Raw genomic sequence first — 20,048 nt, 5'->3', positions numbered from 1 at the left:
GAGATTGTCTGTCTTGCTTGAATGTTGTGAGTGTGGCACAACTCCGCTTTTTGTTTTTTAAAATATTTTTCCTTTTAATTACAGGGATGAGTACTGTAAATGTTGGTCCACATGGGGAGATTCTTGGATGTGAGGATCCTATAGGAAGGCCCAGACTGTCCACATTTTCATCACAACATATGGCTCCAGGAGGGTATAACTCAGGTTTATTTACGGCAACATTAAGGTGTGGTTCAAACTCTCGCCTTGTTCCTGTTCCTACACCTGTGACGCCAGCAGCTACATTACCTCGCAGTCGCCCCTTACTTAATCGTGATGGGTCTCATCGAAAATCAACAATGAATTCATATAAAAATTCTGGGGAATATTACCCTCAGAAAATACAGTTACCTAATGAGAGTGATGATAATGCTGGTCATAGTGAAAGATATGATGGGCATTTAGAGCACTGTCAGGATGAGTTTTATGGCTCAAATAGAAGGAATAGTGAAAGACACAATGCAAGAAATTCTGTATGTAGTGCAGGTGACAATCAGAGTGAATTAGATGTAAGGACCGAAAATGCAGAAGTCACACCAAAAAATATCATTCCTGCCAAAAATACTTTGGAATCCAGATAATGAAGGGTGGCAGCTATAGTGCATAAAGGAACACAGTTACTTTCCTTCTCACCACAGGAGGTCATGACAGGTGGGGCATAAATAAATGACACTGTACCAAAGTTTGGATTTTTACCAGTATTATCCTGAACAATATGTTCTATCTGTGAGTGAATTTTTTTTGCTCTTAACATGTAGTTTATTTAAATATGAATATTTATTTTTATTTCAAGAAAGTTATTTTATTTATATGCCTCCCCGAGTTATGTATCCTACTTCACGCATTCCATATAAATAGTTTGATTTGCAAATGTTAATTTTAAGGGAGCATTCAGTGATTGTAAAGAGTAAACACATTGTCCTTTGAATATATTGCTATTAAAATGGAATTATTACCAGGTGTGGTGGGAAGGAATAACCTTGTGCATTTTGTACCTGTCTGGTGCCATAGTTGTTCCAGTGCTGCCAGGGTTAAGTTGTACAAAGTTCGTCACTGATAAGTTCAGTGGTATGATGTCTACAACTACAGATGCTCATTCTCATCTAGTAACTAAATCTTAGACATTGCAAGCGGTAAAGCTTTAAATGATTCATTTATGTCCAAGGCATAATATGTTGACAATGATGTTGTCATGGTTCAACAATCCATCCAATCAGTGTCTGAATTAAACCAGCATCCATCTTAGTGCCTGGATTAAAGCAGGATCCATATATGTAGTGCCTAAATTAAAGCAGCAGTTCCATTTAAATAGCGTCTAGATTAAAGCAAAACCTGTCTAGTTAGTGTCTGGATGAAGTTTCAGTTGTTTATAAGTAGTTCCAGGACTACAGCTTTTACCACATAGTGAGTTTCTTGATTAATTTAATATCCACCAAATTTTGGGGGATTTGAAAGCTGCTGGGCAGTTGAGGAATTTTATTTTTGTTAATTCAAGATTTTTGAATTTTCATAGTAAAGTAAAGGAGACAGTATTATTGTGGACTTGAATTAAAACAAAAAATGAAACAACTACCAGAATATATTTTGCCTTGTTATGAGGCTTATTGTAGATGCTAATTATTATGTGCTCTGTGAGCATGTTATTGTATACTGTATATGTGCCATTTTAAATGCTGTAGTATGGCTTGATTTGTATAGAAAGTTGGCTACTGTATTATGTATATACTGTACTGTTTTCTCAGTGATAGGTACTATTAGAACCATGGAACTTTTATTTTTCTTTGGTATTAGTGCAGCTTACACACACACTGTGTGCATGTATAAACTGTATATACATCATATAAAATCTGTTATTTACTAGAGCACTTTCTTTGGTGTTTCAAGTATAAAAGGTAAATTTGTATGTCTTTAAAACATTCTGCTTGGTAGAAAATTTCCAATGTTCCTTACTATAGGAGTGGAAAGAAAAGTTTAAAAAAAATGAGAAAGGGCTACTTCAGGTATTTATGAGAATATGAAAGTGAAAATGCTGTTAATAATACTAAGTAACAACATGGGTAACATTCTTATTCATCAATACCTGGTAACATTGTGTTGACCTGCAGCTACATGTTCAACCCATACCAAAAATTACCACTAATGTTTACAAAAATGTGCTGCAAGGTGAATCAGTTGTCCTTTTATGAATGTGAAGCCTGTCAAGAGGGGCCTGGTCATTTAGGTAAACCACCCAATGCAATGCTGTTATAATGAAGACCTGTAGGATATTTATTACCTGCTGTTGAGTTTTCAACAATCATATCGCCAGAATAGCATAGGAATTAAACCAGCGTCTCTCCAGATATGGCCAGTATTGATGCATTCACATTAATGTCCACTAGGTATAACTTATTTTCATTATAAATAGTGTTCTAATAGCCATTGGCATGTGTTGTGAAGTAGATTATACAACAATACTGTATGCAGACACCATGCACTTTTACGCATTAAGCTGTATTACACAGGCATTTACTGTATTACAAATGGAAAATTTGTTTTTAAACCATACAAAACTAGTCAATTTTTAGACATGCTTAGTTATTATGTCACAACCTTTTTTTTTTTTTTATCAAGTTGAATTAGATTGAGGTGGATGCATGTTGTAGCATGAAAGAATAGGATATACTGTGGGAACTGTAGCTACACAAGATGTGTGCATACACTAGGTAAGAATTTGAATTTTTTTTTTTTGTGTGTAATTTGTGCATCGTTTGCAAACCCAATTCTAGGCAAACGTGTTAAAATATTTTCTTCTTGGCCTGTGGAATTTCATTAAAATTTGGAAGTGGATAGATGCAGCCTTTAGTTATGCCAGTTTACTGTTACTAATAACATGGATTGTTGAATTCCACAGTAAATGCCTGTTCTGAAAAAAAAAATATATAAATAAACCCTACTTTAACAAGCAGTCAACAATGTATATGAGATGTAACAAAGTACCATTAACAATTTCTCAAGATGAAAAGATACCTATCAAAAGCATGATCAATAAATTTATTGTGGTTTCTTTGTTGGAACAATATTTCATCTTCAGTCCCAGAAACTTCCAGTAGGATGCAATATGGTGGATATGGGTTAGAGAAATACTACACTGTATAGTTAAGCAAAAGTAGGTTGGATTTATGGAACCATTGCCAAACCAGTCTCCAAAATTATAAACTACAAATGTTAAAACAGATTAAAGCCAATATTTTTTTCACAAGTTATATGAATATCATGTTTATCATTTGTCCATTGGGATATTTAAGTTTATACAGGTTTTAGGTGTTCAGTCCATTTGACTGTGATACATTCTTGTCCAGTGGTATGCTTTTTACTTGAGAGAGCTCATAATTGTGCTTAAAAGTGGCTTCCATATTTTAATTTTTTACCATAATGCAAATCACATTAGCTGCAGATTTAGAAAGGACTCACTACCAGTGTATGTTCAACAAATCTTACTAATAGGCTTTAATCGACATAAGTTACAAGTTTAAAATCAAGTGTTATCTAGCTTTAATTTAGGAAATTACAAAAAGCACTTGAAAGTGGCCTTAATTTAAAAACTAATTCATTATTGGTTTTTTCCCAGCTTTTCTTTGTATACTTGAAATTTTAGTGAAAAGCTAAAATTGCCTTGTAATATGTATTCGGTGTTCTTTTTTTTACCCCAAAATTTACAGACCACAATGTCCTGCGGTTCCTAAATATACCAACTTAACATTAAGTGCATAATGTAGCCTAAGAAGTGCCACAGATCCTAAGTGTTTTAATTTTATGAACATATGACTTGGGAGTTCCAAAGCATTTCGATACTAGAACTAGAAGTAAGTAGTGCTGAAACAATAGTAAAGTATATACAATGCTTTGTATGGTTGTGACATATTAACATGTAACTAATCTCTTTATTGTTTCCTAAAGTGCTCTTGTCTTTAGTACCTATTTTCTTTTATTTTGTTGATTTGTTTGTAATTTTATGATCTTTGTGCCACAGATGTTTGTTATTTATAACTTGTGGTTTTTACCTTTTATCTTCCAGCATTGTTACTTGTTTGAGAAGTTTATTAATTTGAGTACATCTGCTTTTGAAAATACAGGAGTTTAATGAAAATATTTATTTCAAGACATTAACTTCTGAATCATTTTGTTTCATAACTTTAAGATTAGTCACTTCTATAATGCTCACTTGCCGTCAGGATTAGACTTCGCTTTTATAGTCTTAAAATTATTAATAGGTGATTAAGGAGTTGAATACGCTCAAACTAATTTAGCAGAATTTTTGGCCATTTCAGTATAAAACATTAAGATATGAATTATGAGAAATTACTATAATTCATAGTATTGTGCAGACTCAAGTAAAATGTGTTCATACCCCTATGTCACAAGGAAGTTATTACTTTAACAGTATTGTTTAGGGTGATGTAAAGTATATTCAGGTTATTGCCTAACATAAATGACATTTTTTCAAGTAACTTACATTTTTATCAGAGGTCATTATAATGTTTTGTTTCATGATGCAAATTTTACATGAAAATACTCAAAAGGCAGAAAAGGTTTTTATAAACTCCTTGGTGGTTTAACAGCTTTTGAATTCACATTTACAGTTTCATTTAAAATTACACAGATTTACAGTTAGATAGCTCAGTAATTGGCTTTTTCATGCTTTGAGGGTAGCCATGTCAGTACTAATATTTTTAATTTGTCTCTTTACTTTTTTGTGCTTGCAAGATAGGCCTTTCAGTACTAACTTATTTCTTATGAATGACAAGAATTTTCTGATACAAAAATGATATGCATTTTATGTAAAATATATGTAGATGTATGTATATATTTCTTGTTTCCAATATGAGTATTGTTTTCCATACAAGTTTTAATAATAAAAGTATACAGTGGAAAATTAATTTAATACATACATGTAATTTAATATTACGTGTAAGTCATTGAAATAAAGTATGCTTAAAAGAAGTTTACAAATATTTCTGCCATTACTGGAAGAATGCATGAAAAGAGTTCCATGAAGCTGCTGGTGTTATGTAAAACTTGAATTGTCTGAATGGTTTTTAATAGCAAGAACTTTTAAATATTTTCAACTTGTGACTGCACATTAGTGCAAATCCCAACACAAATTTCTGTGTAATTCATATCTAGTTTGCTCTTTGGGGCATACAACCATTGCCTTTCATATATGGAGCATCCTTCAGCTTGAGCTTGACCAGTTGTTGAATCTTGGTTAACAAGGTAGTTGAAATGAAGACTGGAATGGAGAGCATCAGTAATCCCCTTTCTTTCTTCAGTAGCCATAGCAAGAGGATGCATTTGCAGTCTCCACCTTTTACTTTGTACCTTTGGCCTGTGCATTATGTTTACCTTTTGCTTGTTTGTTGTCTCTTAAAGCCCCGTTTCTCAATTATGGAGAATGCATGAGACCAATGCCAGTGTGGTCATGGACAGCCATGTAGTTGCTTCATATCTCGCATATTGGTAGACCACATGCATTTTGTAATACTTTGCAGGAAGGGAAATCTTGTTCCTTTCTGTGATAAGTGTGCCACTTGTACTTCACCTAATTGGAAGAAGTATTGCAAGAGGAGGAGGAAACCTAGGAGGGAACTCTTCCTCCTACCCCTTGCTCATTCCCTTCTAAGGTGGATACATCACCCATTCTCTTGCTCTTCAGTGTAGGAAGAAGTCCAAGCAGATTTTTCCCTAATACTCCCTCTTGACAAGGCTAGTACTTTGGTTCATACCCTCTTGGACATGAAGGCCCCTCCCTTGCCTTCCCACTGTGAGCTCTCAGGTTCTCAGAGGGACAGCATTGCAAGCAACCTCCTACTCCCCAGCTAGTGAAAGTCTAATCTCATCCTCAAGTAGCAGATAAAAGAAAAGTACTGTATCTGGGTATGCTTCCAGACAGCAGCAGTGAGAGCCTTCCTGGAGGGCTTACATCTGGGCAAATTCGTGGAAGTAGCAGTACAGTTCCTGTTGTATAATGAACAATCCATCCCCACAGACAGAGCCACCTTTGCTCTCTTCAGTGGCTACTTTTCTCTCGGCATCCTCCTACCCACCTTTTTCTCCTGAGCCAGAAGACCTTGGTGGTCTGACAACAGAATGGAGGGTTCTGCAAAGCTCCCATCCTCCAGTAATTCTTCAGATTTTGGATGAATCAGAGATGAGGCACATACTTGAGAGGAGGGTTCATTTCAGGTGTATGAGCACAGGACACATACTTGAGAGGAGAGTTCGTTTCAGGTGTATGAGCACAGGACTATCTAAATCTGTATATCATCTTGGAAATAAAAAGTGACCTGGTTAGTGTTGCAAGCATTCCAGGACAGTGTGAGAAGGCACTTGGTGGTGTAGATGAGCAACAGCACAACCTTAGTTGCTTATGTCAGCAAATGGTGTGGGGGACAGTGCCTCAGACTCTGTACCAGTTAGCGTTGGTGAATCACGAGTGTGATTCTCCAAGCTGTTGACAGCCATATAAATTTTGCACAGGTGGAATATTCTTGTGGATCAGCTCAGCTGCTGTATCAGGTAGTGGGGTCAGTACTCCTTACATCACTGAAGATCACCATTAATGAGCTGTCTGCAACCAGAATGGACAGAGAACTTACTGTCCACTGCCACACGTTCACAGTTATCACCAAGCAGTTTAGTCTCTACCTTCTGAGGTGGAAGCCATCCAGCATCTCCAGCAAGAGGCAGGCTTTTCTCATAGGGCAGCAAGAGAAATATCTGAATATCTCCATTATTCCTTAGTAAATGTTAATCAGGAAAAGTGGGCCATTTTCTACAATTGGTGTCATGCAGGGGCTGCTCTTTAGTTGGAATATCTGTCCAGCAGATTGCAAATTTCCACATCTTCCTTTGTTGAGACAAGCACCTGTTTCCATGGTAAAAGGCTTATGCTCAGCCTTCTCTCAGTTTTCAAACCGGATGGGTTGGATCTCTCCTCATCTGTGGAGTTAATCCATGCTTATGAGAAATTTTGAGGTCTTACCCTCCTTGGGGGCTCTGGCCCCCAGAGTGGGATGTTTTGTTGGAGGTGAGAAGCCTTACTGGGCCTCTGAATGATCCGCTATCTCAGCGAAGAGAGTGGGTGAACTGCATGGCCTGTCTTACCGCTTTCAGAAGAGTGGGGATCACTCTCATGCTCTTTGAATTCCAGAGTTTTTAATAAAAATTCAGAACTCTTCAGTCCCTTCCTCCAAGACTTCATCAGCGGAGACCTGGATGAAATTTTGTTTTGCTGGGTCTGTGCCTTTGAGGACTATTTAAAAAGGACCCACTACTTGAGGCCAGAGCATAGAAAACTTTCAATTTGTACAGGTAGGTTTAAGAAGGTAGTGTCCAAGAACACACTTTTCTTGCTTTGTGAAGTTATCAGGCAGGCTTATGATTCCTTCCTGGAATAGTCTAGCTTTCCTTCCCACTCGGGAGCACACAAGGGAAGACTGTCTTACCTTTCTGAAGAATTTTTTGGTTTTTCATATAATTCATGTCATCCACAAGTCCCCGGACATGTTCTCCATGAGACCTGGTGGTGGTTGCTACATAACTATGTAATTACTGTACCGGGTACTGTGCACCTTCATCTGAATACATGAGCTTGGTATATCCTTGTATGATGAGTGAATGAGGAATGAATGGTTATTTCTTCCTTTACTTCTCCCTTTTTAGTGTGTCCAGGCTGAAGAACAGAGTTCACCCTGGAATCAAATGAGATTAAAGTTATGTAGGCAACAAGTGCCTGTTCTAAGTAGCTTAGATCGTGTTGCCCTCTCAATTCTCTTGAACATGGGGTAGCAATTATACAGTAGAGCTTTTTTTTCTGAATCAACTGTTTGTTGACTACTGACTTGCCAGTTCCTACAGTTGTCATGTTCTCCAAAATTATTTCCCAATAATTTTTGGGGATCTCAGGCATAAGGCCCTATTTCTCTAGCCTTCTTTTCACCAAAATGGTCAGAGGTTACTGGAGTCACTGCATACCTTACTTGCACCAGTAACTAGAAGCATGGTATTTCTTAGTGGAATTCAACTCTTTCTTCTCATTGGACTACTCTCTTCCTAAGGGGTTTCTCAATACATGAAAGTTAGTGGTTATATCCCTATCAGATACAATGAAAATTTTTCAGTGGTTATATTCTTCAGATACAATGAAAATTTTTCAAGTAATTTGTATTCTTCCAAGTATAAAATCCAGAACCTTTCATATATTGTACCCATCTCAACCAACCACCAGTTACATCCCTGTGCCCTTAGGAAAGAATGAAATGTTGTGCATAGGAAAGCTCTTCTTTCCTCCCGATCACCATTTTTTAAAGCTCTGGTTTGTATATGTACATAGGAAAAATACATATTGCCCCAAAAAATTATTTTAAAACTGCAGTCCCCAAGTATTACCATTCAGTCTTTTGATCACAGTATACATATGCATACACCATATGCCAAGAACCTGTTAACTGTGACAGCTGGAGGAGGTCCTTCATGATAATCTGTTTGTTCCTATGGGGATACAAACCAATGCCTTTTAAGTATACTGAACCGTTGGATTACGTGGTAATTTACATATTTATACTAAGTTTTATTCAAAGTGGTTGTAGACACCAAAAACTTCAAGAATTTGGGTGAAACTCCAATTTGTATAAAAATTTAATAAGTGAAACCTTTACAATAAAATAGAAAATTAACATTACTTCTATACATGAAAACTAAAAGTCATTGCAAAATATGCACATTCTGAACAATGATTACTCAGACTTAACCATTCTTGCATACACTTAAATAATATTGGCCTTGCTCTACAAGTCTTAAACTATATAATCAGTCAAGCCTTTGTTAGCAAAATGTGGATTAAACATTGCATAATATCCAAGAATATTGTAGTCCAACTATAATACAACTACATGGTGTGCATAGATACCACAACATTAAGCAGAAAAATGAACTTTATACAAGCCACCACACAATATTGATGTAAAGGGACAAGCTTATTAATTGCTACTTTCAGCCTTCAACTAGAAATTGTAAGAAAATAAACCAACCTACTCGAAACACCTGCCATCACCGGTGCCACGACAAATGGTTGTTTTGCATGTACAGTGTAATGCCTTTCAAGGACAAAATATTAGCTATAACAAATACCATATGTACTCCATAAAATGCAATTACTTACTTGGAACCGGGTTAAAAAATAAACAAGAATTCACAATAAATTTACATATTTTTCAGCTCTGGGGATAATATCCATGAACTGTAAATGCTGGGTATTTAATGCAAAGATAAAATACAGTAATAAAATCATGTGGCTAAGAATATGAAAAACTGCATTTAATTTTTCATATGATAGCCTTTGAATATCAACTGTGGCAATTCAACCAGTACAACAGTATTTTAAAAGTAATAACTAAGCATCTACTGAAAATTTCTTGTACATATTGGGATTATATATACATACATATATATAATAAAGTGTAAAATGGAGAATGAAAACACATTTGATTATACATGAAGGTAATTTACCAAAGGTAAAGAAAGTAGACAAACTGAAGTAAAAAAGTTATAGTATATCCACTATACTGTTACTGAGTAATATACTCAAGGTACAAAGAGTGACAGGGAAGGGAAGATGCAACAGAAACTTCATTTCCTCTTGTTTCTAAGTTGCCGTCGTACAACACTATGAGGACTATCTTCTCGCTGAAGATCAACCTGCAATAAAAACTACATTACATCTGAAGAAATAGTTGCCAAACATTTCTTTAAATTTCTGCAGACAAAAATTGTACCGCCAGTCATTTTTACCAGTGAAGTTTATGTTGCTAGTCCTTTTACTTAAAATTTTAGCCAAAGTGTGTTGTGCCTAACCTACCATTTCCACACACTGCTACACCCTACCATAGTACCGTAACTAATAAAACAGGTCGTCCTTCTGCCCTAGGTGCCTAAGATAAAGGGAAATTCAAGATGTCTTGGACTTGACCACTATAAGGCAATGAACCTACTTCAAAAGAATGGTTGCAAGAAAGATGAAAAGTTAGTAGATAATTCCAAAGCTTGGCAATAGAGTACAACATACAATCCCTGAACTAAATGGGTATTTGTAGATCAGGGGTATTTGTAGATTTTTATGGGTTCCTTCACCCTGTGAAAGTCACTGAATTAGTCTGGTTAAACCATTTTGTTAACTCATAGGCTTCAGGCTTGAAAAAGTCGGAATTTTGTGAATAACCATGCAGCTGATGATTGTTGCGCTTCCCACTGTTAACAAAAGAATGTCTTTTCCTGAAGATATATGAATAAATATGAAAATTAAACTGCAAAGCTTATATTTAATAATGAATATCTCCATCTCAATGCAGGATTAATTTTTTTATTTGCAGGCCTCATGAAAGAAGTTAACCCTTAAACGCCTATTGAACGTATCATACGTCGACTAAAATTGTCTGTTGGGTGCCGAGTGGACGTACCATACGTCGACTACAAAAAATTTCAACCTTCGGTCAAATTTGACACGACCGAAATGATCGAAAAACGCAATTGTAAGCTAAAAACTCTTACATTCTAGTAATATTCAATCATTTACCTTCATTTTGCAACAAATTGGAAGTCTCTAGCACAATATTTCGATTTATGGTGAATTTTTGAAAAAAATTTTTTCTTACGCACGGGCGGTAACTCAGCCGAAAATTTCATAAATTCTTTCGTCATTTTGTCATAATTTTTGCACTGTTCTATATTAGCCGTTACATAAAGTTTTATATATGAAAATGTGTGCAATTTCATGTACAATACAGCAAAATACAACCCATGGTTGTAGCTTTTATCAGTTTGGAAATATTTTCATATAAACCACGATAACTGCCAAAATTTCAACCTTTGGTCAATTTTGACTCGACCGAAATGGTCAAAAAACGCAATTTTAAGCGAAAACTCTTACGATCTAGTAATATTCAATCATTTACCTTCATTTTGCAACCAATTGGAAGTCTCTAGCACAATATTTTGATTTATGGTGAATTTTTGAAAATAACTTTTCCTTACATCCGCGCCAGAAATTCTTTCAAATCACGTTGTCGTAATGTTTGCACTGTTTTATATTAGTCGTTACATAAAGTTTTATATATGGAAATGTGCGCAATTTCATGTAGAATACAACAGAAAATAACTCATGGTTGTAGCTTTTATCAGTTTTGAAATATTTTCATGTAAATCACAATAACTGCCAAAATTTCAACCTGCGGTCAACTTTAACTCGACCGAAATGGTAAAAAACACAATTATAAGCTAAAACTCTTACATTCTAGTAATATTCAATCATGTACCTTCATTTTGCAACAAACTGGAAGTCTCTAGCACAATATTTTGATTTATGGTGAATTTCTGAAAAAAAAATTTTTTCCTAACGCTCTGCGCACGGTAACTCTGCCGAACATCTCAGAAACTCTTTCGTCATGTTGTCGTAATGTTTGCATTGTTTTACATTAGTCGTTACATAAACTTTTATATATGAAAATTTGCGCAATTTCATGTAGAATACAACAAAAAATAACTCATGGTTGTAGCTTTTATCAATTTTGAAATATTTTCACATAAATCACGATAACTGCCAAAATTTCAACCTTCGGTCAAATTTAACTCGACCGAAATGGTAAAAAAAACAATTGTAAGCTAAAACTCTTACATTCTAGATAATATTCAATCGTTTAACTTCATTTTGCAATAAGTTGGAAGTCTCTAGCACAATATTTCGATTTATGGTGAATTTTTAAAAAAACATTTTCCTTACATTCTTTTGTCTTTTTGCACCGCTTTATATTAGTCGTTACATAAAGTTTTATATATGAAAATGTGCTTTCATGTACAATAAACAAAAATAACTCAGAAATTTTATCAATTTTGAAATATTTCCATATAAATCATGATAAATAGAAAAATTCGACTTTCGTCAACTTTAACTATTTGCACACTTACAGTCTAGTAATATTTAATCAATTAGCTTCATTTTTCAACAAACGGGAAGTCTCTAGCACAATATTTCAATTTATGGTTTTATATATGATAATATTTTCTCTGTGTTGCTTTGATCGTTTTAAAATTTCATACCAAAATCATCAATTTACAACAACTAAAAAAATTAACTCATTAGCTTTAACAGTTTTGTAGCTTTTTGTATCAATTATATACAAGTTTTTTTTTGAAATATTTCTAATATTTATAATAATGATCATTTCTGATGATTGCAAAAACTAGAAAAAAAAAATTGAACTTTAATCTTAAAAACTAAGCGTCATTTTTGAAAAACTTTTTCTTTAACTCACCGAACGCCTGGCAAATGGTTTTTGTAAATAGGGTTCGGCGTTAAAGGGTTAATTTCCAAATGGCAAATACATTTACTACACATCCATATGAGCTTTTTGTTTATTTTTCATACAAATGAATATTCAACTAAAATATTTTAGTTCCAAGTTAACAACCTCTAGCAGACACTATAAAGTAAATTTCTTACAACTGATAGTATGCAATTGAAAAATGACAAATTTTGTATTAATTTGTATTTTTCCTAACGCAAACCTGAAAGTCTTAACATACGGACAACTTTCAGCGAAGCTGGAAAGTCCAGCTGTTAAACTTTTTATTTAATAGCTGTTAAGCTTTTTTGATTATTTTTCATACAAATGAATATTCAACTGAAATATTTTAGTTCCAAGTTAACAACCTATAGCAGACACTATAAAGTAAATTTCTTACAACTGATAATATACAATTGAAAAATGACAAATTTTTGAACAATTGATTTTCTCTATGGTTGGGGACTTTGATCGATTTTAAAATTTTTTCAAGTATCCAAAATTTAATCAAAATACCAAAATATTATTGTAATATATTGCAATTAATTAAATTAAACTAGAACATTAACTAAACAATTTATTACTGAAAATAATCTTCATATGCTGGCAAAGGGGCATTTTTTTTTTAATTCTTTCTTTCTTTCAGTAAAAATAGAAAACATTATCATTAGATCAACAAAAATGCTATCCTTTTAACCTAGATTATATTTATATAAATTCAGTAGAAAAATAAATCAGTTTGGTAAACATTTTACTTCTGTATTATTTTTATTATGGACAAACATAAAATATAGGATTTTCCGTTGTAGATTTTTTTTTTGAGGTTTATTTCCATCAAATGATATTCCAAATATTTATTAATATATGATAATGATATTTTTTTCATTTTGCTGATGGTTGCATACTAAACTTCAGGCAATGATCAAAAAAATGAGCCAAAAATGAAAATCATTAATCTTAAAAAAAAACTATATTTTATGTTGAAAGCAATGTAATAACTAATAGTGTCCTTTTCTTGGTGAAAAATATTTTGTAAAAGGAAATCATTTTTTAGAGTACAAGTATAAAAATTAATATTCTTTCTGTTTTGCTTCTACATAAGAAAAAACAAATTAACTTTTCATCATATTGGGACAATGGGTAATTTTATATCAGTCTATATATGTATGTGTGTATGTAATGCATGTATGTATGTATGTATGTATGTATGTTTTGTATATATATATATATATATAAATATATATATATATATTTATATATATAAATATATATATATATATATATATTAATTATATATAAATATATATATATATATGGATAGACACGTACAGAAAAATGGCTACTGTAATGGGCAGATCATTTACTGAATAAGAACAGAAGACCAAATATTTAGCTATTTTTTTATTTATGCAAAATACAAATTTATACAAAAAATAGAATATTTTCAACTGTCTAAAATATTTTATATGTTATTCCAATGTTAACAACCTTCATGTACAGACACTATAAAGTAAATTTCTTACAACTGATAGTATATATATGCAATTGATAAATGATAAATTTTGTATATATATATATATATGTGTGTGTGTGTGTGTGTGTGTGTTGCATGTACATACATGTGCGTGTGTGTGCATGTGTGTCTGCAAAACACCAAATGACTAATAAATCTGTTATAAAATAACAATATATTGAAATTCTAAATTTTTCTTAACACATATCGTAACAACAGTCATTCAGGCGATGCTTTTAGAGTCACACTGAGTAAGTCCAGCTACACGTTGCATAAATTCCCTAGATTTTGCACCATAACTGAACATTACCATATTTGGCATAGCCAGCAGAACTGTTATAGTTTTTTGCTTATTTTTCATGACAAATTATGAATATTCAAACTGAAATATTTTAGTTATGTCAAGTTAACAACCTATAAAGTCAGACACTGGCTGAAACTGTAACCTTTCATAACAACTCTCACGAATAGCTAGCTGGTTACAATTTTATGAAAAATGACAAATTTTTAATTAATTTGTATTTTTCCTAACATACAAACCTGAGGTCTTTACATATGAAAGTTGGAAAGTCCAGCTGTGAAACTTTTGCAAGGCAGTTATGGTAATAATTACCTGAGGTAGGGGCAGGAGTACCACCCACTCAACCAGTATGCATTCAATCTCTTCAGTTTACCTTTTGGCCCAGGTAAAAGAATGAGGGGGTGGTAAGAGGCAGGCCTTTTATGTAAAGATCTAATGTTTGTATGTTTGGAAAAATACAAATTAATTAAAAATTTGTCATTTGTTCCTACATGAATACAAACCCTTGGTCTTTACATATTGAGACTTACTACCATATTAGAGGGAGGATTCCAAGTAATTCTCTGAACTGGCTGGTAGTTTGGCTCACCTGGTATTCTCTTCCTGGTCATGAAAGAGCAAAGGAAGGGTACCATACCTCTGATCTGTTGAACATGTGTGATGTTCAACTGCCAGACTTCTGGGGACTTCGAATAAAAGGAAAGCATGAAAACCCTTGATTCGAAAGGTACGGACGAACCCACAATTTTGAAGACTATGTAGCTAAAACCAACCAACTGGCTTGCCCATAGTCAGTCTTTCCATCTACTTACTAGAGAGAAGGTAGGAAATGCATCTATCAATCCAAACAAAACTGGATTATAGACAGGAAACTCAGTCATGAAGATCACCTGCATGCAAGCCAGTCCAGTTCGTGACGGCTTGTTCACTCTTCCTCTGTCCACTGGAAGAGGAAGGTAGGAAGCTAGTCCTGCCCGCACCTTCCCCTTGTAGCTGCACACCTTAGGCAAGATGCAACCTGTCCTTAAGAGCTGGGTAAACTACATGACTTATTGAGCATCCACCAAGGATCCAAGGACCCATGGGCAATAACCCAAGGTAAAAGGATATGAATGTGAACTTTGCAATTACATTCCATCCAAGTACCAGATTGACAGGTTCTTCCTGAATGCCATAGATCGATGAATGACTGTGGCCCCTAGAGATGTTGCCTCAAATGTACTGATGACCATCAGACCATCAGGAATTCCCCTTAGATAGTTAGTTAGTTATAAATGATTTGTTTCACCAGACCTCTGAACTCATTCCCTAGGTAGAGAAATGATCCCTTTGCCTATGGTCAACACTCCAAGGTAAGAGGATATGAATGCAAATTTCATAAATACATTCTATCCTAGTACTTGAACTACATGTCCTTTCTGAATGTGACAGACATATGGATGACTCTGCCTTCTAGAGATCCTACCCGAAACGTACTGATGTCCAGTAGGAAGTTTCAAAGTATGCTTTGTTGATCGGTTCCCTAGCTAGAGAAAGGATCCCTGTGCCATTGTTTCTTGGGCAACTTAAACCTAATCTCGGGCAACTTGAACCTAACAAACTAGTCGTTAGCTTTGGGAAGAAAGACTAGATTATGGGGGTAACACAGAAGTCATAATGTCTTTGGTGCCACATGACTATTGAAGGAAAATGATCAATCTAACTGATTACCTTCCAATATGTAGAATAAGCAGATCAGAGCAGAGCCAACAACAGGAAATCAAGATCAACTGTCCTATCCCATGATTTCATCAAAAAAGTGCTGACATTTCATCCATCTCGCTTTTGATTCCTTGTTGGCCATCATACCGAAAGTACTTCTGTCTGTCCAAGTACTACCACTGTTGTCGCAGACCTGACATGGAAGGACATAAAGACCTTTGGGGACCATGTTCATATCATGGTGTCATTGTTATCATACTGAGGACTGTAAGCAGCAATTATTGCCTGCATTTCCCACTCCTCACAGGAGTAACGTAACAGTAGGGGACCAAGGAAAGGGGCTCCAGACACCCTTCCTTGACAGAAAATGAGTTTTAGAACTTAAGTCTCCAGATTAGTTGATAGACAGACCTGTTCAGATAAGAAACTAAGGTATCTATCAATGCACGTCTGATATCATTCCCGGAATACTTCAGACGTGTATTCTAAAGGCCCAACATCTTATAAGTCTCATCTTCTTACCTATCTCGGTAAAGAAGAAAGCAACTAGAAAAGTAAGAGATCAGGGTCTCGATCAACATCACTGTCCTTAATCAGTAACATCTCATTGATACCATAAGTGAAAGTGGTTTAGCATAGATCAGTCCTCTAAATACAAGTGCTATTGTATACCGTTACTGGTATTAAAACCAATCTGGCAGTAGAAACTGGTAAGGTAAAGTAGGCATGCTCAATCACTTCACGTTGCCAAAGAAGACAAACTCCTGTACCCGCACATGGACACAGACTCCAGTGAGGAACTTTTCTGACATACATCTCTCATCCAGGAATATGTCTGATTAACATCTATGTTGAGCATGCTACTGCAACCCCATTCATCAGCACTATACAGAGAAGATGATAGGAAAACTCCAGGGGAAGTCCTATGATACGATGATCTATGCAGATACATGCAAAGTACTCTACTGTCAACTTGTGCACTGTCAAAACAGACTTCGCACCATTGACAGAGGAGATTTCCTAGTACTGTCAATAGAAAGTTCATCATCAACAGAGGGAACATCCTATGAGATCCCCTATGATGACATAGGTTCAGTATGCTACTCAAAAAGGAGTTGCCCTATGATAACAGGACATGCACCGCAGTGCAAGTCTATTGCTCTGGTGTCTGCTAGTTTGAGAAACCTGATGCCCTGAGCTAGCAGGCAGCCCCCTTGGATTACCAGTTAGTAACATGGTAATTTTTACATCAGAAGACTAGTAAGCAATTGGCCAGGCACTTGGCAGCAACATGAGATGCAGGGACACAAAAACCTTGGAATAGTCACACCTTCAATTTGCCAGAAACACACTGGATAAATACACATAATTCTTCTCCCATAAAACAAAATGACCAGCTGCGGTTGCTGTCAGTCCCAGTATACCTGATGTATGAATGGCAGCCTCATAAATCTCTATCTTTAGTCAAAACAAAAGTCTTCAGCAAAACATCAACATAAGGCAGAAATATCACCTGATGGAGTCAAAAGGAGATTATATCCTTTGAGTTTGAAGAAGCAGAGTAAGTTGGAGATAAGAAACTCATACTGAAAATAAGTCATGGTTAAACAAAAAACGTGGTCATCCTCTTAAGACAAAACACAAGCTGGAACAGCAAAGGATATATAAGGAGTTGTGTCTTGCCTATGAAGGGCATAGAAAAGTCCAACTGAAGACTAGCCAAAAATCAGAGTTCACTGACACATTTAAAAGATGAAGTCTGAACCCATAGAAATTCTGAGGATACTCATATGAAGGCCTTGACAAGGTATGCAACATGGCCGAATTCCAACTATGTATGAGGTCTCACTGATGACCTGAAAATAAACTGGCACTAGTAATGAAGCAGGTAACAAATTGTCACAACCATTTGCAAAGTCTACACCAAAATGCATGAAGATCTAAGTGAGAACACAAAAATAAAGGTTTGAAGGTTGGAAGCCAGACAGGTCAGTACATTGTTGCACAGTTCCCTTGTCATTGAGCATACACAATCAGCATCCAAGCCCTTCCCCATCCAAGTGGTATGTAAACGAGCCAGAACTCTGGCTTCTGATGATTCAGCAGGAAGACCTATGCCCCTCCCTAGCTCAAAGTGATAATAAGGTCATGTACTTTGTGAAAATCTGTCAATTTGTGACAGAAGTCACCAGTGGTACAATTCAGCTACCATGACCCTAAGCCTTAATCACTAACCATATTAACCCTTAAACGCCAAGCCTCTATTTACAAAAGTGTCTGCTGTATGCCGGCGGCGTTCGGGAGTTGGCGGCGAAGTGGAAAAAATTTTTTTTTCAAAAAATCACAGCACGCTTTGTTTTTAAGATTAAGAGTTCATTTTTGGCTCATTTTTTGTCAATGCCTGAAGTTTACTATGCAACCATCAGAAATGAAAAAAAATATCATTATCATATATAAATATTGAAATATATGACAGCGCGAAAAAAAATGTCATATATAATTGTATAAAAATTGCGCTGTGAGCAAGACAGTTAAAGCTAATGAGTTATTTTTTTTTCTTTGTATTGTACACTAAATTGCTATTATTTTGGTATATAACAAATTGTAAAACGATCAAAGCAACACAGAGAAAATATTATCACAAAATGATGCATGAATTCGTAACTCGCGGACATAAAAAAAAAAATTTTTCAAAAATTCAAAATAAATCGAAATATTGTGCTAGAGACTTCCTGTTTGTTGCAAAATGAAGGTAATTGATTTAATATTCCTAGACTATAAGTGTTTTAGCTTACAATTGCAGTTTTTGACCATTTCGGTCGAGTTAAAGTTGACCGAAGGTCGAATTTTTTCTATTTATCGTAATTTATATGAAAATATTTCAAAACTGATAAAAGCTACAACCATGAGTTATTTTTGGTTGTATTCTACATGAAATTGCACACATTTTCATATATAAAACTTTACGTAACGTCTATTAGAAAAACACGGCAAACATTACGACAAAGTGACGAAAGAATTTCTGAGATTTTCGGCCGAGTTACCGTGCAGATGTAAGGAAAAAGTTTTTTTTTTAAATTCACCATAAATCAAAATATTGTGCTAGAGACTTCCAATTTGTTGCAAAATGAAGGTAAATGATTGAATATTACTAGAATGTAAGAGTTTTAGCTTACAATTGTGTTTTTCGACCATTTCGGTCAAGTCAAAGTTGACCGAAGGTTGAAATTTTGGCACTTATCGTGATTTATATGAAAATATTTCATAACTGATAAAAGCTACAACCATGAGTTGTTTTTGTTGTATTTTACATGAAATTGTGCACATTTTCATATATAAAACTTTATGTAATGGCTAATATAAAACAGTGCAAAAATTACAGCAAAATGACAAAAGAATTTCTGAAATTTTCAGCCTAGTTACCGCGCGGACGTAAGGAAAAAGTTTTTTTTCAAAAATTCACCATAAATCGAAATATTGTGCTAGAGAATTCCAATTTGTTGCAAAATGAAAGTAAATGATTGAATATTACTAGAATGTGAGAGTTTTAGTTTAAAATTGTGTTTTTCGACCATTTCAGTTGAGTCAAAGTTGACCGAAGGTTGAAATTTTTTGTAGTCGACGTACGGTACGTCCACTCGTCACCCGACAGACAATTTTAGTCGACTTACGATATGTCCAGTCGGCATTTAAGGGTTAACTGTCTATCCTGCAGAAATACAAACAATTCTGTCATACACTGTAGAAATAAAAAGAAGTCTGCTAGGCTGGGAGTAGAATGGAGGTGTACCCATTATTTTCACCAAGCAAAACTTCTGAACTGGTTCCACCAAGGCAAAATACTATCAGTAGGTTGATCACAAATATATGTCTCTAATAACAAATTTAAATTTCAACATGCAGTAGCAATATCACTTACAGCGACCTCTCTAAAAAGGCTGGATAACCTTCATGAGTTATGATGAAGGGATTCCACATGATTGAAAACTGGAAGTTGGCAAGTGCCTTGGAATTGATGTTAACAATGTCCAGATCTGTGAACCTCTTCTGCTAGAGCCAAAATGATGAAATGAGAGTCCTTCGGGAGTTTCATGATGACTAAAACTTAACCATGCTT

The 20,048-nt window shown here is 34.8% G+C and overlaps 2 protein-coding genes across 5 annotated transcripts in view; one reads left to right on the top strand and one right to left on the bottom strand.

Annotated features, from left to right (window-relative positions):
* The window catches only part of lbk (lambik), a 95,526-nt gene extending 90,507 nt beyond the window's left edge, over positions 1 to 5,019 (top strand). The window contains exon 12 of the mRNA XM_067104310.1: positions 85 to 5,019. Within this exon, the coding sequence (XP_066960411.1) occupies positions 85 to 620 (536 nt within the window). The 3' untranslated portion in view covers positions 621 to 5,019. The remainder of the gene's footprint in view (positions 1 to 84) is intronic.
* A 3,686-nt stretch (positions 5,020 to 8,705) lies between these two features.
* LOC136838781 (kinesin-like protein KIF20B) overlaps positions 8,706 to 20,048 on the bottom strand; it is a 113,904-nt gene continuing 102,561 nt past the window's right edge. For all 4 annotated transcript variants that reach the window (XM_067104307.1, XM_067104306.1, XM_067104309.1 and 1 more), the window contains one exon: positions 8,706 to 9,777. In XM_067104307.1, coding sequence (XP_066960408.1) covers positions 9,709 to 9,777 — 69 coding nt within the window. In that variant the 3' untranslated portion in view covers positions 8,706 to 9,708. The remainder of the gene's footprint in view (positions 9,778 to 20,048) is intronic.

This window comes from Macrobrachium rosenbergii, chromosome 5, assembly GCF_040412425.1.
Source record: "Macrobrachium rosenbergii isolate ZJJX-2024 chromosome 5, ASM4041242v1, whole genome shotgun sequence".
NCBI lineage: Eukaryota > Metazoa > Arthropoda > Malacostraca > Decapoda > Palaemonidae > Macrobrachium > Macrobrachium rosenbergii.
Note: the sequence above shows the minus strand (reverse complement) of the source record. Positions and strands in the feature narration are given on the sequence as shown.